This window comes from Peromyscus eremicus, chromosome 5 (assembly GCF_949786415.1).
Source record: "Peromyscus eremicus chromosome 5, PerEre_H2_v1, whole genome shotgun sequence".
Classification (NCBI taxonomy): Eukaryota; Metazoa; Chordata; class Mammalia; order Rodentia; family Cricetidae; genus Peromyscus; species Peromyscus eremicus.
The window spans coordinates 70,453,765-70,473,537 of NC_081420.1; the positions used below are offsets into that span (position 1 = coordinate 70,453,765).

At 41.9% G+C, this 19,773-nt stretch overlaps 1 protein-coding gene across 5 annotated transcripts in view; it reads left to right on the forward strand.

The window, feature by feature from the left end:
• Positions 1-19,773, forward strand: part of Armc3 (armadillo repeat containing 3) — an 84,420-nt gene that overhangs the window by 27,935 nt on the left and 36,712 nt on the right. For all 5 annotated transcript variants that reach the window (XM_059263656.1, XM_059263657.1, XM_059263658.1 and 2 more), the window contains 2 exons: positions 12,525-12,677; positions 12,771-12,876. In XM_059263656.1, coding sequence (XP_059119639.1) covers positions 12,525-12,677; positions 12,771-12,876 — 259 coding nt within the window. The remainder of the gene's footprint in view (positions 1-12,524; positions 12,678-12,770; positions 12,877-19,773) is intronic.

Here is a 19,773-nt window from a genome sequence, read left to right on the forward strand (position 1 = left end):
CGGGCACTTACAAAGGTGTGCCAACCACGCTTGTGCAAACACGGGATCACTGTGGAAGACAGCTGCGTGAAAACTCAGGGTAGAGAAGTCTTAGGCTCCAACAAGAGCTTTACAAGTTCAGACGTGGAATTGATAGTGAAAGCTTCCTGGGCAAAGAAGATCTGGGTGGGATGTTCACTGAAAGGAAAAGTGTGTGCCGGCTAGAAGAGTGTAGAAAGTTCCAGAGCTGAAATTTTTGCAGAATGCCTAATGAATGGAACGCAGCAGAACATTGAGAATGTTGGTCAAGGCTAGAGAAGCAATGAGAAATCGTTGTAAATCAAGATACCTCACATGAAGGAAGAGCCACTGAAAAGACAGAGTGAGAAGAGAACATTGCACTTGAGTACTCTCGCTGTAAGGTTGAGAAGAGATTGGAAGGATGTATCACCCAACACAGAGGACCAGGAGGAGGTTACTATGGTGATCTAGGTGAGGTAAGATGATTACCTGGGAGGACTTAGAGGTCTAGCTGAGAGCTAAGATGCTGGCTTAGCATGCATGAGGCCCAGCAAAACACACACACACACACACACACACACACACACACACACACACACACACGTGCATCCAGAAAGTACCCTGACAGAAGTATAAACAACATGCTTTCTCACATGTTGAAGCTGCAAAATTGATTCCACAGTAGAAGAGACTAGAACAGTGTTACCAGAGTCTGCAATAAGTCTGGGAGAAGGGGGTGGAGAGGGAAGGGTTAATGGAGACAGTTCTTCTGATGTCCTGCAGCACACTGGGTTAAACTACATGACAATAGTCATTTCAAAACTGTCTATAGAGAACATTTTTAGTGTTCCTTGCTCAAGAAATGATAGATATCTGAGATGGTGGATTCCAGATACCCTGACTAGTTTATTACACATTGTATACATGTACTGAAACACCTCATGGGACTCTGTATAATTACTATATAATTATTATATGCCAATTAAAAATAAAATATATATTAAAAAGCATATACCATCCTCCTGACAAATGTATATGTATGAAAACAAATCATCAAAAGTCTTAGGACCTTGGAGGGATCAGTGGATTAACATGGTTGTTGTGCAAGCTTGAGGACCTGAGTTTGGATCCCAGTACCCACATAGATTACACCTGCAATCCCAACACTGGAAGGCAGGGGCAGTAGGATCCTGGAACTTGCCAGCCAGCCAGTCTAGCCAAATTGGTGAGCTCCAAGTTCAATGAGAGGCCCAGTCTCAAAAATAACTTGGAGAACAATAGATGAAGATATCCACTGTTGACCTCTGGCTTCTAAACATATAGGTATAGGCATGTGCATTTCCTGTATGTGCACACACATTCATGTACCACAAATATACTCACACAAATCTTGTGTATGATTTTAACATGATTTGAAGTGATTACAGAGAAGGTAGAATGACAGACAGACAGATACATACATACATATATACATACAGATACATGGTGCCATGACATAGATGTGGTAAGCACAGACTCAAGGCAATATGCAAGTAGAACCACCAGCCCCATTCTTGCCCCACAGAGAGGCTCTGTATGCATTTACAGAATGATTACATGGCTGAGGTGGTCAGGAGGTGATACCTAGAGTGAGACCAGGTATCTGACTTGGACAACTGAGAATAATATGATGCAACTCCTGAAATGGGAAGTCAGAAGAGGTGCAGGGTTGAAGAAAAAAAAAAATGAGTGCCTGCTGTGAGATGTCCTGTATGCTGTGAATATATGTTGCTGTGATTGATTGATAAATAAAACACTTATTGGCCAGTAGCCAGGCAGGAAGTATAGGCGGGACAAAGAGAGAAGAGAATTCTGGGAAGTGGAAGGCTGAGACAGAGAGACACTGCTAGCTGCCACAAGGAGAAGCATGATGTAAGATACCAGTAAGCCACAAGCCACATGGCAACTTATAGATTAATAGAAATGGATTAATTTAAGATGTAAGAACAGATAGCAAGAAGCCTGCCATGGCCATACAGTTTATAAATAATACAAGGCTGTCTGTGTTTACTTGGGGGATACAAGTAGGAGAGATTTGTCCCAACCGTGGGCCAGGAAGGACCAGGAAAACTTCAGCTACAAGTGCCTGCTTTAAAATTCTGGTCATGTAAAATTCACCTCTGTATTCACTGTTAGGTGCACAGTTCAGTGGCATTAAAAACATTCATCTTCCTGGGCCCTTTCCACATGCAGAACATCACCCGGAATGACTCACATGGCTGTCTACTCACTTCCCTCTGCCAACCACCCTTTGACTCCGTCCTTACAGATCCAACTGCTGTAGTCAGTCACTTCATGCTCTTAGGATGGTACAGAATTTGTCCCTCTGTGGCTGTGTGGCACTTGGCATGCTGTCCTCATAATGCCCATTCCTATAATAGCATGTGTCAAGATTTCCTTGATTTTAAGGCTGAATAATACTTCTTTGTTTATGCCACATTTTGATTTCCCATTCAAGCACGGATGGACAGTTGAGCTGCTTTTTCCTTGTGAGCCATTGTGAACGCAGCTGCTATGAACATGTATAAACAAATATTCCTTTGACTCTTTGCTTTCACTTTTTGTGGTATGTACCAGGAAGGCTTGCTAACACACATGCTAATTCTATTTTCTAATCTTTTGAAGGGCTTCTATGTTGTTTTCTCTAACAGCTGCACTTTTTTTTTTTTCATTCCCATGGACAATGCCCAGGGTTCCAGTTTCTCCATGTGCTGGCCCAAACTTGATAGGTTTTTTTTTTTTTTTTATAGTAACTGTCCTACTAGGCACACAAAGGCATCTCATAGTTGTTTTTATTTATATTTCCTTAATAATTAGCAATGTTAACTAACTTCTTCACCCTCTTATTAATCACATGTGTATAATTTTCAGAGAAACGTCGTAGTCGTTTGTGTGTGTGTACAGCTATGAATGCATGTATGTGAAGGCCAGGAAACAGCCTTGCGTGTTCCCTCAGGCACTGTCCACCTTTTTCTTTTGCTGCTGTTGTTGTTGCTAGGCAAGGTCTCTCACTGGCCTGGAACCTACCATGTAGCCTAGGCTGACCGACTGGCCTGCTCAGGGGATCCACATGCCTCCATTTTCCCAGGGCTGGGATTATAAGCATGAGTCAACGCTGCCTAGTTTATTTTTAACCTGGGTTCTGGGGGATCAAACTCAGGTCCTTGTGACTGAACTGTCTTCTGAGACCCATTTCTTACTTTTTATTTTGAGACAAGGGTCTCACTAAGTGCCCAGACTGAACTTGCACTCACCCTGTAGACCAATCAGGCCTTACACTTGTGGTCCTTTTCCTCTGACTCCCAGGACTCTGGGTTCTCAGGGCCACCTTTGCTTTGCTGTAGGGATTCTTCATGTGTCATGGGTACCAACCCCTTACCTATGATTAGCCAACACTCTTTCCCATTGTGTGGTTGCCTTTTTACTCTGATGATTGTGGTTTTTGATGCATGTATGTTTTTTATTTTGATATAGCTCAGTTCATCTATTTGCAGCATCACGTCCAAGTGCGTTTTATCAAACCCATTGTCATGAAGGCCCTCTCCACTCTAAGGGTTTCATGTCTTCAGCTCTTATCATTTGGTTCCTGGCCTACTTTGAGCTATTTTTTGCATGTAATTTAAGGAAGTACCCAACTTCTCACTTCTATAGGCATATAGCCAATTTTCCTAGCATCATTTGTTGGAATCCATTTTTTTCCCTTGTAACACAAATTCAGGCATCTAGTCTCGGAGCTCTTTGTGGCACTTAATGTCTTCTGATTCTACTTATGTTAGTTCTAAAATAACTACGCTTCAGCTTCAAGTCGTGTCTCCTCAGTCTTAATTTTAGGATCTAATGACTAAATCTGTATTGACTTCGCCTCTGCCTCTGTCACTGTATCTTCCCTTTAACCAGGACTTTCTTGCTCAGGAGTCCTCCTTTCAGACTCTTCCGCCTGCATCCTGTCCCCAGGCCATCCTGTAACCATTCTTACATCTGCAGGACTTTCTTGTGATTGTAAGATGTCCCCCCTTCGAAGTGTGTACGTGAATATCATGAAGTTCATTTTTAAAAAGAGGCGCTGACACTTTCTATAATATAAAGATAGGTCTGGCTTAGGGTGATTTTAAATTTCAGTCTTAGGAAGCAAGTGTTTCAGTCAGTCTTAACCACATGGGCTCATGGGTCAGATCTGGAGAGACTGACCTTCAGTGATCCCGGAGCCCCTTTCTGAGTCAGCACAAGAGTTCAAAAATCTTTCATTTTAAATTGTAATATTTGTTTTTATTTGTAGGGTTTTTTTAAAGTTTTGATTTGCAGTTTTTAAAGTTCAAGTTTTGTTTTGAGATTAGGGTGGCATTTTCTAGAATGTAGCCAATGTATATAGCCAACCCTAGGTTCTGCTTGTGAGTGAACAAGCACTTGCTGGATGCCTGCTGCATGCAAGGCACCGGTCCAGAAGACAAGTATGGGCACTGGGTTGGGGAGTGGATGAGTATCCTTGAGTATACAGCAGGTGCACTTCTTGGAAGATGTCAGATCGGGTGTTTGTATTGTCACCGTCTGGATAATCTAGATGGCCCATCACAGAGGAAGGGTATGTTAGAAGCTTCTTGCTGTATTGTATCTGTTGCCTTTCTAGTGTAATGTTAAGTAACTTTGATTTACATGCACTTCTAATCACAATCATTAAAAAGTTCTTAATTATGCACTTCCGCTTTAAGTTCTAAGTTGGCATCAATATCATTATCTATATTATCAAAAGTGGTTTGTGGAAACAACAAAACAAAACACTCCTTAAACATGAGACAGTTTAGATAAGGTGCAGGTGGGTAAAGGGAACGCACAGGAACCTTGAGCAGCCCACAGCGGGGCGGTGCTGGGAAGTTACTGCCGTTGACAGCCACCAAGAGCGATGTGAAGATGCAGAGTTAGAGTTATTTATGAACTTCTGTATTCGGACTCATTTCTGACTTCTTTGTTTTCCATACTTTATTTTTCTATGCTTTTAAAAAATAGGTCTTTAAATTTTTAGAGTTATAGTAATATAACTACAGGCAAGTCTCTCTGTCTGTCTGTCTGTCTCTCTCTGTTTCTCTCTGTCTCTCTGTTTCTCTCTCTCTCTCTCTCTCTCTCTCTCTCTCTCTCTCTCTCTCTCTCTCTCTCTGTGTGTGTGTGTGTGTGTGTGTGTGTGTGTAAAGGAATGGTTATGTATGAGTCCCTTCACCAAATAGCTGTGAGACTCTCTTTTTAGAGACTCTCTTTACTGTGACATTACATTGTATCTATGTTTCTAGTCTAGATTTCCGGGCAAACAGAGTCTGCCTCAGTATACACAATCAGTTTGCCGTGCTAATTCTGGCTTCTTTTTGTATTTTGTTTTTTATTTGTTTCTCAAATTAATCAGGGTATATTTTTCAGTTAAAAAAATTTATTTTGCAGATAACCAAGAGTGCTATTTTTTAAAAATTTATTGCAGTATGTTTATTGGGGAGTGTGTGGATGTGTATGAGTTCGAAGGACAACTTGTTAGAGTCAGTTCTCTCCCACCGTGTGGGACCTGGGGATTGACCCATCCAAGCGGTCTCTGCAGCCTAGTTGTGTGGTTTTGAGTCCTTACCTGTGAATGTGCGTGCTGTCTTTGAATGTGTTTGAAAGTTCACCTGGGTCCAGAAATATTGGGTAACATTTCTCCTTAACTCACCTTGAGTCTTGTTTTTTGTAGAGTCGCAGTCTGAGCCTTGCCTAATTTTTCTTATTTTATGTATTTGTTTCATCTTAATTTGGGTAAAATCCTCTTTTCATTAAATTTAAAAGGTCTTGGGCTAGAGAGGTGGCTCAGCAGTTAAGAGCACTTGCTGCTCTTGTGGGGGACCCAGGATCAATTCCCAGAACACACATCAGTGGCTCACAACAGTCTGTAACTCCAGTCCCAGAGATCCGGTGCCTTCTGGCCTCCAAAGGCACCAGGAATGCACATATGAATAGATATATGTGCAGTCAGAACACTTATCCACTTAAAATGCAAATATTTCTTTAATTAGGAAAAAGTAATAAATTTGAAGTTACTCAAAATGCGTCTTTGTCTCTCTCCTCACACTCTCCGAGTTGGTGTTTCCCCTAATGCAGTCAATATTCTATTGAATTTTGTGTTCTTGTCTTTGCTTTGCATAACCTTTATTCCCCGAGAAGTAATTACTGCCTTTAAAGCACCTCTGTCCTTTTCCTTCCATTCCCGTTACGTCATGGTAGAGCTGCAATGTTCCTGTGGACTACAGACTGCCCTGCCTTGGCCTGGGTGTAGCTAGCAGATGAGGCTCTCACAGAGCCTTTGGCTGTGTTCCCCATCAGCTGAGAAGTCAGGGGGAGCCTTTGGTCCAGGTTTGGATGGTGGCAGGGGTGCTCTTGTATGGCAGTACCACACCATCCCTGTTCTGTATTCTCCCGGTGCCTGTGCTAGTCAGGTGGAGGTGCATAATTTTGACCGGGAACTATTTATAGAAGTTTTTCTGCTCTCGCCCCGTGGTCATCTTCTCTCTTTTTTCTTAGTCAACCTCTCTGACAGACAAGCTAATTTTAAAATAACTCCACCTCCTCAGCTTCTCGCCATTGCTAAACCCACTGATTGCAAAGCAGCCTTGTAGAATTTGACATGAACCTGGCATAAAATACTAACTGTATCCTTTAAACAAATATCTTCCTTGTTTTTAAGCTCTAACTCTGTGGGACACCCACTGTTGATGGTCACCTCCTCCTTACACTTGTCTTCCTTGCCATTTCTAGAACACGTCTCTCACTTAGCTCTCCTCCCAGTTGTCAACCAAAACCCTTAGCATTTCATTCATTTCAATACTCAGCTTGTCTTCCGGTCTCCTGTCTCGTTCCTTCTAAAATCTCCCAGAGAACTCTCACTTATGACTAATGTCTGCACCGTTTCCTTCTCTGCTTGCAAGTCTTAAATCCGTCTCTAATTCCGACATGCCTGCTGAATCTCTGCCTGCTGCTTCTTATGGCTTCCATGCATGGCTTCCAAGCCTTATGGCTTCCAGGCACATGCAAGTACTACGCCCAAACTCAGGCTTTAGGGGAGTCTTGAATTTCTTTGAGAATCTGATCAGAGTAAGCTTGCCAACATTTAAATATGGACATTATTCTGCACGTAATCTCAAAGATATCATGGACTGTCTGAAGCTGTCTCTGTCTCCCAGATTATAGCCTCCAAATAGGGAAAGCGAGGACAAGCATGATCAAGCTGGCACACCCTCACTCAGTGTTAGTGTTCATCTGATGGAGTCACACACCCTTTGGTTGGATTTGAACTTGACCTGTCTCTCTGCTGTGTTGTATTCTGCGGGTCACGATTCATGCTAGGCTATGATTTTGTATTCATTTACTCTGGTTTTGGTCCTTAGTCTTTGGATTTGGGGAAATCTCATTTCCACCCATTGCAGTCCATGTTCTCCAAATGGTTAGATTCAGAAGGAAAATCAAAATGTCTATTTCTATTCTTTTTCAAGGTGTCAATGAAATAACTGGTTTCTTTTTCTAGACCTTTAAGATTAAGTGTGTGTGTGTGTGTGTGTGTGTGTGTGTGTGTGTGCCTGTGTGGGTGCATATGTGCCTATGCATGTATATGTGTGCATGTGTATGTATCTGTGTGTGTGTGTGTGTGTGCGCACACATATGTGTGAGAGCACATGTGTATCACAAGAGCATTGTGCAGGGAAATGCACAGCCTCAGGTGTTTGCTGCTGTGTGCACCAGGCTAGGTGGCCTGAGAGCGTCTAAAGATTCTCCTGCCTTCTCTTCCCATCTCCTCAAGGGGGGGGGGGGTGGCGGGCATGCTGGGACTACAGAGACCTGTGTTACTGCATCCAGACTTTCTGTGTGCTCTGGGGATCTGAACTCGGGTCCTTAGGCTTGTGTGGCAACCACTTTATCCTAAAGAACCGTTATCCTAACTCTGAGACTTTTGATAAATGTGCTTTTGGGTGATTTAAGTGGGTAGAGCCCATTCTGCTTTAAACATATTTCCAGTTTCCTGCACAGGACTTCTATAAATCTCTATTATGATAAATTTTAAAATGTATGCATAAACTCAAATAATCTGATTTTGCTATAATGGGATACTAGGCAAGCATTGGAATGAGAATCAACCTCCACTGCCCAGTAGAATGTTTATTTCTGAATGGGTGAGATTTCCATCTACTCTAACATCATTCAGTGGAGTACTCTTGTACATTACAACTCCGTCAGTATCTGCCTTTCCGGTCTCAACTCTTAAGACTGTTGGTCTTGAAAAAAAATGAGCTCTCTCTCTCTCTCTCTCTCTCAGTTCTGGAGATCAAACCAGTCTCTTCAACATGCTAGGCCAGTGCTCTATAGCTGAGCTATATGCCAGCTCTAAAGTTATATATTTGCAGTTCTACTTATTTGATTTGGCTGGTAACTTTCCATTGTCCTTTCTGGCATGTTCTCCCTGAGTCAACTCTGCCTTTAATGACAACAGGGACACTAGAAACCTTTCTCAAGTGGTTCTTCAAATCTAGTAGGCGCCTAGGTGGTTTGATTTTCTCAGACTAGGAGATATCTGACCTGAAAACTTCACTCTTGGTTCTCAAAGCCTAGAGAAAGAGATGATTTTATAAACATTCACACTTTCTGTCTTAATAAATCCACAAGCATGAACCCACTTCTGATGCAAAGCACTGGCTGTTACAATCTCTGCTTCAAACTTGGCCCTTTAGCCACATTTGTTACAGAACTGTTCAATCTAAGCAGTGGTGGGCCAGGGTCAACATTCCTGGGCCTCTGCTGGAGGATTAGGTGGTGCCTTCCTCTCTTGCTGGGTTATTTCCTTCTTGTTGGGGTATTCTGCCTACTTGTCCACAACCCCAAGTCACCTCTCCCTGTGTACCTAACAATAGACCACTCTTCTTCTACACCCTACCTATATTTCTTGTCTGTTTTTCATAATAATTTGTGGATAGTCCTGACTTCCATCTGTCAGATTCATTAGACATGCATTATTATTTTGGTTACACTGGTGAACCCTCAAACATAACAAAGATTAACAAAGTTATTTCCTGGTATTTCTGTGTTGAAAGTAAATAATTTGGTAGAAGTTTACATTTTTCCCTAGCTAGAAAGTGCCATTAGTAAGTTTGGACAGATATTTGTCCTTATTCTGTTAGTAAGAACAAAGCTACTATCAGTATTAATTTAAAATGTGGCTGTACTTTATCTTCTTTCATTTTTTTAGATAAGTGTGTGTGTTTTCATTGTTTGTCAAAAACAGTTGAGACATGTAAACAAGTGACACTCATTTTTAAAGGTTTGACTCGCGTTTCACACTGTGGGAAGCAGGGTCAGCATGCCTTTGACCTGACTGCAGTCGGAGGGTGGGAAGGTGTTAATTGCCAACGGTTTTATGGGCTGGTGCTAATATCTCAGCAGCAAGCAAAGGTAGGGAATGGCCACTCCCGAGACTGGGCAAGGACAAGCATTACAAGAGAGTTTGGTTTTGGCTCCTGCCTCACCCTGCTTTATGTCAGCACACTGAGTATTATTTTCAAAGGGCATTACTCTATTAGTAATGTAACTGTCTAGAGTCTTTATTATCTGCATAATTAAAGCACAAATACTTTTTGGCATAGAGATTAGGTGAAAGTACTTGGTTAATATGTTAATTCATCTTTTAAATCTATTATGGCCCCACTGCAGTCAGCACTTTTGAGGTTTGGTGAACACAGCTGGATTTTGAGAATATTCCCAGCAGGGTTGAGAAACTAATTGCCCACAGTGTTTATTTAAATTATTTTGTAAAAATCTAATTGCCCAAAGTATTTACTTAAATTATTTTTTTAATCTTTCCAGTTTTTACATATATCCTGAATTTATGAGTGCAACAATTATGTGCTCAAAAGTTGATCTTTTCACATTAATTATTACTGTATCTTGTCAGATTTTCCTGATAGACTCCATGCTGAGTGTTCTGTTTAGGATTTGATTCAGAGCCATCAGGGAAAGCTTAATGATACAACTAAGCCATTTTTTTTTTAAATGTGGTCAGTCTCTGGAAAAATCCTCTGTATTTTTTTAAACTAATAATGACTTCATGCATTTAAAAATATCATAGAAGCCACATACTTTCAATGTTATTAACTGAAGCTTTTTAATGAGATACCAGCCTGAAGCCTGTCCGTGGAAGAAAGACATGATTGATAGGCTCCCAGGATGCGGCTCCTGATTGGTTACCTGCCTAAGGCCCCCTGCTTGGGATCGCCTAGGGATGGCCGAGCCAAGGCCAGAAAGTCTTTGCGGACATGACCGGATACTGCTGCAATGGGGAGAGAGCGTGGGAGATCATGGTTAGAGAGCAGGAGAAAGCCGATCTGAACTTTCTAGCGGAGACCCCGTTAGTGTTGGTTTCTGAAAATATTTCTGGGGGGAAAAAAATTAAAACACGTCTAAGTAATTAATTATTTCCATGTCGTGCAGATTGTAATCTAAAGTATTATCAGTGTCTGGGGTAGCAGATCCTTCCTGTACTCAAACCTTAGAGCCATACAGTCTTGTCCACTGGCCATGAGAACCGACTTTGTCAAGAGTACGTTCCTCAGGCTTTACAACGATGATGGAGAATCAGACCTACAGCCAAGTATTTTAAAGAAACCAAATGTAGCTTTGCAAGGAATTATTTCTTAGCTGTTTCTTCCCTCGGCAGTCTCTGGAGCCATTGACCCCAGGTTTTAACACGTTTTTCAGACTCTTAAATGGTAGTAAAATTTAGAATGAAATAGAACATGAAATTTTGTAAATTTTAGAATGAGCAGAACACAGAAATAACCTTAGTATTCTAAATTTAATCTTCTGGTTTGATGTTCTAATTTAGATTGGCAAGATTCTTCCTTCAGTATGCTATGAGATTGGCATTTATTAAAAAAAAAAAACCTAGGACAAGAGAAAAAAATGTCAAGACAAACAAAAATCACTTTGGATTTCAGGCTGGGTAAGGCTCCATGGCAGACCACTTGCTTAGTGAGTCCAGGGTCCTAAGGTTCTGCCCCCGGCATCACACACAAATGTAACATGGATCTTAAAAGGTCTTATTAATAAAAAACAAACCTGGAGGCAGATCTTGCGGTAAATTCTGAAAGATCAGAGAAGCAGAACAAGCCACAGCTACCTCACCTTGATAACTTCTCAGCTGATCCTGTTTCCTCAAACTGGAAGCCTCTGAGTCCTCATCTGAATGGATCTCAGCTGAACTGTTGAAAAGCTTAAAAGTTTAAAAGTCTCTAGTTCCTGGTCCTCACGCCTTATATACCTTTCTGCTTCATGCCATCATTTCCTGGGATTAAAGGCATGTGTCTTTCCCAAGCAAGACATGAGATCTCAAGTGCTGGGATTAAAGGCATATGCCATCATACCTGGCTCTGTTCCAGTGTGGCCTTGAACTCACAGAGATCCGGATGGATCTCTGCCTACAGAATGCTAGGATTAAAGGCGTGTGCTACCACTGCCTAACCCTATGTTTAATATAGTGACTGTTCTGTTCTCTGACCCCCAGATAAGTTTATTGAGGTGCACAATATCACACACACACACACACACACACACACACACAATTGGTTTGAATTTTTTTTTTTTTTCTTTTTCAAGACAGGGTTTCTCTGTATAGTTTTGGTGCCTGTCTTGGATCTCACTGTGTAGACTAGGCTGGCCTCGAACTCACAGAGATCCACCTGGCTCTGCCTCACGAGTGTTGGGATTAAAGGTGTGCACCACCACCGCCCTGCTGAAATTTAATATTCTATAAGGGGGTGGTCATGAAGTGGACATAGAATCATAAGTGTTTTCAAAACCAAAATTATTCTGACATTGTTTTGTATTATGTCTATGTGATTTCTGTAGCCTTTGCTATTTGAGCATGTACAATTATTTTGGGGGGGAAATACGTGAAGATTTTGATAGACAGAGAAGAGAGGCAGTACCATACATTACTACTCATTTCTCCTTCCTTCTCCCCTCTACTCTTCTCTTGGAGTCTTGAGTATCCAGTTCTCTGATCTGTACACTGTAGGCAGTCTTAATAATGTATTGTATATTTAAAATAATATCAGGTATTTGGGCTTCTGTGATTAGTGTGTGTGTGTGTCGGGGGGTGCCCGGCGGAGGGAGCCTGTGTGAACACTGAAAGCTGAGTCAGCTCATGACGCGTGTTAAGTGCTTACGGTTTCTGAATGTGAACATCTTACCACACAATGCTCCCTGCCACAGTACTGATACACAGCAGATGGGTGCATACGGAATGAATGTGGCACCCATCATTCCCTTTGTGTCCTGGCTGTGTTCTGAAGGTTAACTAGGTACACATTCTGTTTAGTTCAGGCTTGAGCATTAAAGTTCGCAAATGGCCTATATTTCTATCAAGTGGTAAATAGCAATACAATTTTTTACCAGGAAAGTTCTGACTTGCTTTTCCTTTTGGTTTACGAAAGCTGAAAATAGAAAAGTTTTCCACGAACAAGAAGTTGAAAAATGCCTGGTGACCCTCCTGGGATCCGACAATGATGGAACCAAGATTGCTGCTTCCCAAGCTATTTCAGCCATGAGCGAGAACTCCAGCAGCAAAGATTTTTTCAACACCCAAGGTGAGTAAACCGGAGACTGCCATTTTTGAAGTCACTGCGCTCAGGGCTGTGGGGGAGGGTTTGAACTCACGGTTTGCACTCGCTTCTCTGTAGGGATTCCACAGATAGTTCAGCTGCTCAAAAGTGACAACGAGGAGGTGAGGGAGGCAGCCGCCCTGGCCCTGGCAAACCTGACAACCAACAGCACCGCCAACGCCAAGTAAGTGCAGAGATGTCACTGGGCAGCACATCCCGACGGTGACATTTGGCCTTTAAGTTGATTCTTATTTTTTAGGTAATCTGACTTTTGTTATTCTCCAGGGTCTCTTATGAAAGTAGTTATCTCATTGGCCTATTTCCCAAAATACTGGGTTTTGTTGAGAAACTCTGAACCATTATATACCCAGTTGGCCAGTTAAGTCTTTGTGTGTGTACTGCTCCTCTGTGGTGTGTGTATGTGTGTGTGTGTGTGTGTGTGTGTGTGTGTGTGTGTGTGTGTGTGTGTGTTTACATGCCCATATGTACAGATGCATATAGAGTCCAGGTATTATTCTCTATCACTTTCCACTTGGTTTTATTCAATTTTTACTATTTTATGTGTATCAGTATTTTGTCTGCTTGTATATCTGTGGACCATGTGCGTACCCAGTGCCCACAGAGGCCAGAAGAGGGAATTGAATCCCCTAGAACTGGAGTTACAGACACTTGTGAGCAGCCATATAGGTGCTGGAAATCAAGCCTGGATCCTTTGGAAGAACAGCCACTGCTCTTAACCACTGACCATCTCTCAAGCCCCAATTCCCTGTATTTTTTTTTTTTTTGAGACAGTCTCCCACTGAATCTGAAGCTTACCAATCTAGCAAGATAAGAAAGCCAGTGAACTCCAGGGATCATCCTTGGTTTTTCCCCCAGCCTGGCACTTTTCATAGATGCTGGGATCCACACTCAGGACCCCATGTTCATGGCTTTACCAAGGGAACCATCTCCCCAGCCCCTCCTGGAAACTCTTACACCTTTCAGTTCTTATGCAAATGAAAGTAAGCAATGCTAGAAATATTCTTGACAACATTATTAAAAGCAATAGCTAAACTTGAAAGAGTTTAAAGACATTAGAGAAAATGAGAGCGGTTTAAAAGTAAACTAAAGGCAATGGACACGAAGGGGTGGGGGTGGGGTGGGGGTGTGTGGAGATTCCTCCCAACTAGAAAAACTGTTTTGTAATTTTTTTAAATTAGTTATCTGCATAGTCCATCTCCAATGAGACCAAGACTCTGAAATCTTAGCTGACTTTCCAGGGTTCGTCTATGTGTAAATAGCTGAGCTGGAGACTTGAACCTATGTCTGTCAGATTCCAAAGGCCATGCTCCTTTCGCCATAGAAGGTAACACAGCCTTGCAAGATAGGAATCTCCTGGACTCAGCTTTCATAAATAAGATAATCCTTTCCCCTCCATGCATCTTACTTAGTATGCAACTAACAGCTATTTCTTATCCTTTTATGTATGTGATCTTCTGACTCAAATTGCCCTGTCTAACTGAGGAATATCCTCTTCTTCCCCTCACATAGTCTCTTTCTTACCATCTTCTTTCTTTACTCCTGTGCAAGCATTTCCTTAGCTGTTAGTGGAGTGACTAAAATCTATGTCCTGAAAGCCTGGCAGCAGAGGCATCCAAACAAGGGTGCTCCTCTGTCAGAGGCAGTGGGACTCGCTTCCCAAGCCAGGGCCGTCTCTCTCCACCCAAGCACTGGCCTTCAGGATGCCTCTGACACAGGAAGCAATGATCTGAGGACAGCAGCCCAACCATTTCAGGAAGTTTTATCAGCACCATTAAAATCTCTCCGTCGTCCACTTGGATTTAAGTATTATCTAAAATACTTTTAACAGGCCTCCAGAGTGTAAGCATGCCTTGGTATGAGTCTGGCTTCTATGGTTTCACAGGTTGGTATAAATCCAAAGGAGTTAGGAGGCAGTTAGTCCTCTCAGGGACTTGTCTGCTACAACCCACTTCATCTGTGTAATTTAATCTGAGGCCAGAGTTTCCTCACCTATCAGGAGTGCCCTCCATTCCTTCGACCTTTTCTCGATTGTATTTGGTAAGGGGTTTACTAGTGTTCTCTGAGAGAGATCTGTATAGTTTTTTTTTTTTTTGAGCTAAAAATATTTTTGAAAGCAAATTTTTTTTAGTTGATGTGTTTATCATTATAGATGTATGAGTGTTTTGCCTGCATATATGTGTGCATAGCCACATTCATAACCGGTACCCTCAAAGGTCAAAAGAGGGCCTTGGACCCCCTGAGACTGGAGTTGTTACTGGTTGTGAGCCAAGGCATGGGTGCTGGGAATCACACCACCGTCCTCTGCAAGAGTAACAAGTGCTCTTAACTGCTGAGCCAACTCTCCAACCCTGAAGTAAATATTTTTTAGAATGAGTCAGTCTTGGTATATTTGTAGCAGATGCTGAAAACTGGAGTCAGAAAAGATCTTACAGTCAACCAAAAACAGGGAAGCCAGCCAGGCCAACTTGGAGATCCTTCTAGAATGCTAATAACTCAATGATTTTAAAGGCAAATCCAACAGAAGTAAATGCGATTGGTTATTTTTAATAGAAAATGTTTTCTCCTCTGACTGTATTTAAACATCAGTTAGCATAAACCTGGCTTTCCTGGGGTCCACAGAATCCCCTTTTTGGAAGCAAATTTCACCAAGCTATTTCACCAAGACTCTCCCAGCATGAGCCATTCTGCTGCTGGGGCGGCTGAGTTAGTGTTTTTCTAATCGCTTTCTGTGGCTCACAGTGAAGGAGGGAGGCAAGGCCAGCACTCAATCCAGGTGCATTGAGAGCGGCTGGAACACCTACCCATTTCTAACCTAATTTGTAACGATGCATTGGAGGGGCCCTAAACACTGTGGGTGTGCCTTGAGATGTCTGGTCTCCTACAGTCACATCTTAATGTGCCTAAAACGAATTTCTAATTCAAATTTTTATGATCTAAAAATGGAATTTTATAACCTATCTATAAATTAATTTCTCATCTAGTATATCTGATCTCAGGCTACCATGTGTCTTGTTTCTCACATGAAAACACATTCGCCTGTAACAATGATGTATAGATGGGAGACTTTCTCGGCAGCATCAGCCAATACCAAGCCCATCCAGGCCCCTTTGTGGAAGGCTTTCAGGGTTAAGGTGTTTTAGTCAGCACAGGGGTGCTGTCTGTTAGGTGGTCTCTGTGAATGTGGCTTCATGGACACTCAGGCTTTCTGGGCCTTTCAAACTTTATTTCTTCACAGAATAACACTTCCAATGGTTTGTAATGAGTTTGAATGAAACGGCTTGAGTTCGGTTCTAGACTGTTCTCGTTCTCCCCTTCTGAGGGTTCACCCTGCTACTGAGGCCATGGTGGGGGGAGGGGGAGGGGGCGGGGAGTGGGGAAGGTGAGAGCCAGGTTGAATCTGTGACTGTGAAGTTCTCAGCGGGTGCTGTTTTCAAGGACCCTTAGGGGGCATGGGGCCACTCAGCCCTCACTGAGTACAGATTCTGGGGGAATGGCCTCCTGGGGATTCCAAGGATTCCCTGGGCCCTTTGTTGGAAGATTGCATTTGTTCGTCTCCAATCTCTGCATGGACCTGTCCAACTGACTCCCTAACGTCCTCCCTGCCAAAATTCCCTTGAAATCTCTGCCATCCTGTGAATCAGAAGCCTGGGTGCCAGGTGACTAGCCTTATCCAATTTTATATGAAAGCCATAAAGGATTTTCTCAAGGGTGTGTTTCTCAAGTACATGCTCCAATTTCTCAGAGGCCCTTTCTAGCCCACCTGCCAAGTTCTCGTAAATGAGACTGCAGCTTACTGCATTAACACACTTACAAATTATCATTGTTGAAGAAAACAACTCTCTTACAAAGAGTAAAATAGGCCGTGAAATATGTTCTAGAAGTTCTTTCCAGTTCCAGAAGTATTTTGCCTGGAGCATTTTGAACTGACACTCCTCTTGCCTAGAATGTTTTTCTAGAAAGCCAAGTCAGTCACTGTTCCGATCACCTTGGGAAAGCAGTCTACCATTGCTAGTGCTGAAACACTGCTACACACTGCCTGCCCTCGTTCCCTTGCTTGCTGCCTCCCATCTTGTGTGGCTCACCTGTGGCCTTGATTGCTATTTATAGTCCGTGGAGGGAGCAGCCTTGCTCTCTTTATTCATTGACACATTCCAAGCATCTAGAACATCACTGTCCCACAGATAGATAGAGGTGGGGGTGGGAGAGGAGGCAAGAGATTTAAAAAAAAAAAAAAAAAAAGAAAATGAACTCAAAGTGAAAAATGGGAAGTTTGGTGTGATGGGGAAATGGCAGCTGGGAAAACTGGAGAGGAGAAGCCTGGGAGCCTCAGTAAACTGGAGATGCTGGAGCACCTGAAGAAGAGAAAACCCACGGAAAAGTATTTCTTTTGCCAAGGGAGGGGGGGGTTCCAGTGGGGGTCGAGGAGCAGTCTGCCTAGCTCCAGAAAATCCTACCAAGATCTCCGAGTTTGTATTTGCCATGGCAGTTCTGAAGAAGACATCTGCTGTCTCCGTCAGACCTGGATCAAGGAAGCCTAAAGAAATGTCCAACCTTGGAGCAGCAGTGGCTCTTAATGAGGACGAAGACAGTGAGCCGGGAGAAATGGCCCCAGAGGATTATGGGAGACCACTGGAAGAGGTGGCCAGCAGCAGCCAGCCCCCAGTTCTTTAACAGAAGAGCCTGGGGTTTCTATAACCAGAAGCCGTGGAAACAAAATACAAGATGTTATCTTGGAAATGTACACCACCAAGACGAGTCAGGCACCGGCTTTGATATTGGGATGTGGGTGTATAGTTAAAAAGCACTTAAAAAAGAAAAAATAAAGAATAGTTTAAGACTATATTTGAACTTCTTTTTGGTCTTCCTTTTTGTAAAAGATTAAGTGGAACACTACCATTAAATGGGAGTTTGAAACTAGAAGTAATCTTTGTTTTATATACCAATTTCAAGACATTTGCTTGTTTTATAGTATTTCATGTGGTTTGTTTTCAAAGGTAACATAACAAAGAAATCATAACTGTTTTTTTAAATCATGTTTTTTAGACACAACTATTAGCACATTAAAAGGGAAAAGTTACAGTCCCTTTAAAACTCAGAATAGTTACTCTCCTGACTTCATTCCCCAGTCTTTAGCTGATCTGGCTCCCAGGAATAGCCTTCTAGAGAAAGTGGGTATTGTACTGAAAGGAAAATACTACTAGACTGTTGACCAATAGTAAATTTAAATCAAATTAAGCTACCCCCCGCTTTTCCTTCTGGGTGTCCTATACCTGGTATTGCATTGCCAAAAGAGAGTATGGATTTAGATCTTACACACACACACACACACACACACACACACACACACAGAGAGAGAGAGAGAGAGAGAGAGAGAGAGAGAGAGAGAGAGAGAGAGAGAGACACGGGGGAGGATGAGAATATAGCATTATATGAAGACACAAACTGAGAAGAGGTATTTCCTAAGGCTTTACTGGAGCAGTTGTTACTAACTTGTTAGAGCCAACTTGAGCTGGACTCATGGCCAGATTTCTTACTAGCACAATTACACAGTTTATTTTAAACTTGCAAACAGTGATAGCAGCATCAGAAGTATACTTTAATTACTGAACTAGAAGGAAAGCAAGCACATGTTTTTCTAGTCTCTCGCTGTATACTATAGATTTGTGTGTTGTGAAGCTTGTTTAATAAGTTTCTGTTGTATATGGGTGATTTTTGAAAGTGTGACAGTTAAGCAAATGTTTAAAAACATAGTCATAGATAAAAATGATATGATAGGCATTGGAAGACGTGTTTGCCTCGCCCCTTTTTTTAAAAAAAAATTTCAATTTGACAAAATTCATTAGTATTTTAGTAAAGACATTTATCTCTTCCTATATTGAGTTCTGGTTTAATAACTCTTTTGGATCAAGTAAAGAGACGTAATGGTTATTTTAATAAACAGTAAAATGGTCATAGTTTGCCTACATAAATGTAAGTTGTTTGTGTATTTGAGGTAATAAAATCATGTAGAAACTAATTATGCTACCTACATTTTTGTTGTTTTACTTAAGTGTTATTCCCAACTATTCACTCATTTGTGAATGTTAGCTTTGCTGTGGATATGCGTGCTTAATTTAAAGTTGTTACCTGCTTAAAAGAGCTCTTTACCACCCAGAAAACTGAAGCCGCCTGCACACTTAACAGTGTCATGTTCAGGGAAAGCATGTTTGGATCACAGATGCCACCCTGAAGTCAATCGTGGCTTTCCTCTAAAAGCCTTCTGTTCTCACTTTGGGCCCCGTATTTTCTGCAGAATAAAGGTTAATGAGTAAGAAGCAAGGAACAGGAACCGAAGTACTTATCTGAAGGGCAGTGAAAGGCAAGCTGCCAGAGTCCCCTGTTAGAAGTGAAAGGAGAAAGACATTGTCTTAAGTGCGGAAATAGAATGAGAGAGGTGGAAACTAGCCCGGGGGGAAGAGTGGGTGAAAGCGGAGAAGCAGCAGCCAGTGGCGAAGGCGTGGGAATAGCAGCCCCTGGGTAACTCAGCACAGCTGTCCTTTCTTGGTATGCTGCTACTCTACTCGACAGTCCTCTGCATGTAATAATTTTTGGAAATGAGAAGCTATTAATTTTTGGATGTAGGAAATATCTTCAGTTGAGTTTCATGTTTTATTTACTCTGTACTTTTCTACCCAATTAATCATTTCAAATTTTTAAATAATTTATGCAAGTGCAGAGAGAATGATTTGCGGTTGACAGCCTTCTGAGTAGCTGGTCCTATGTGTAATGAGACTAGTTTAAACAATTTATAACGTCACTGCCATCTGTTGGATCTGATCAGAAGTAGAGTTTTCAAAGCTGCCCCCAGAATGGAAAGGATTCGGCCACCTTCATTTCCCTTCGCACTGGTAACTAAGTTTACCCATTTGATAAACCACGGCAAGATTTGAAAGGAAGTATACATGTTGGTTGGGCATTTTAAAATGATACCATTTTTTTTTTAAAAAAGACATAATTTTAGCAAATAGCAAGCAATAACTACAACAATTTTAATACCTAAAAGAAAATGAAATCTGATACT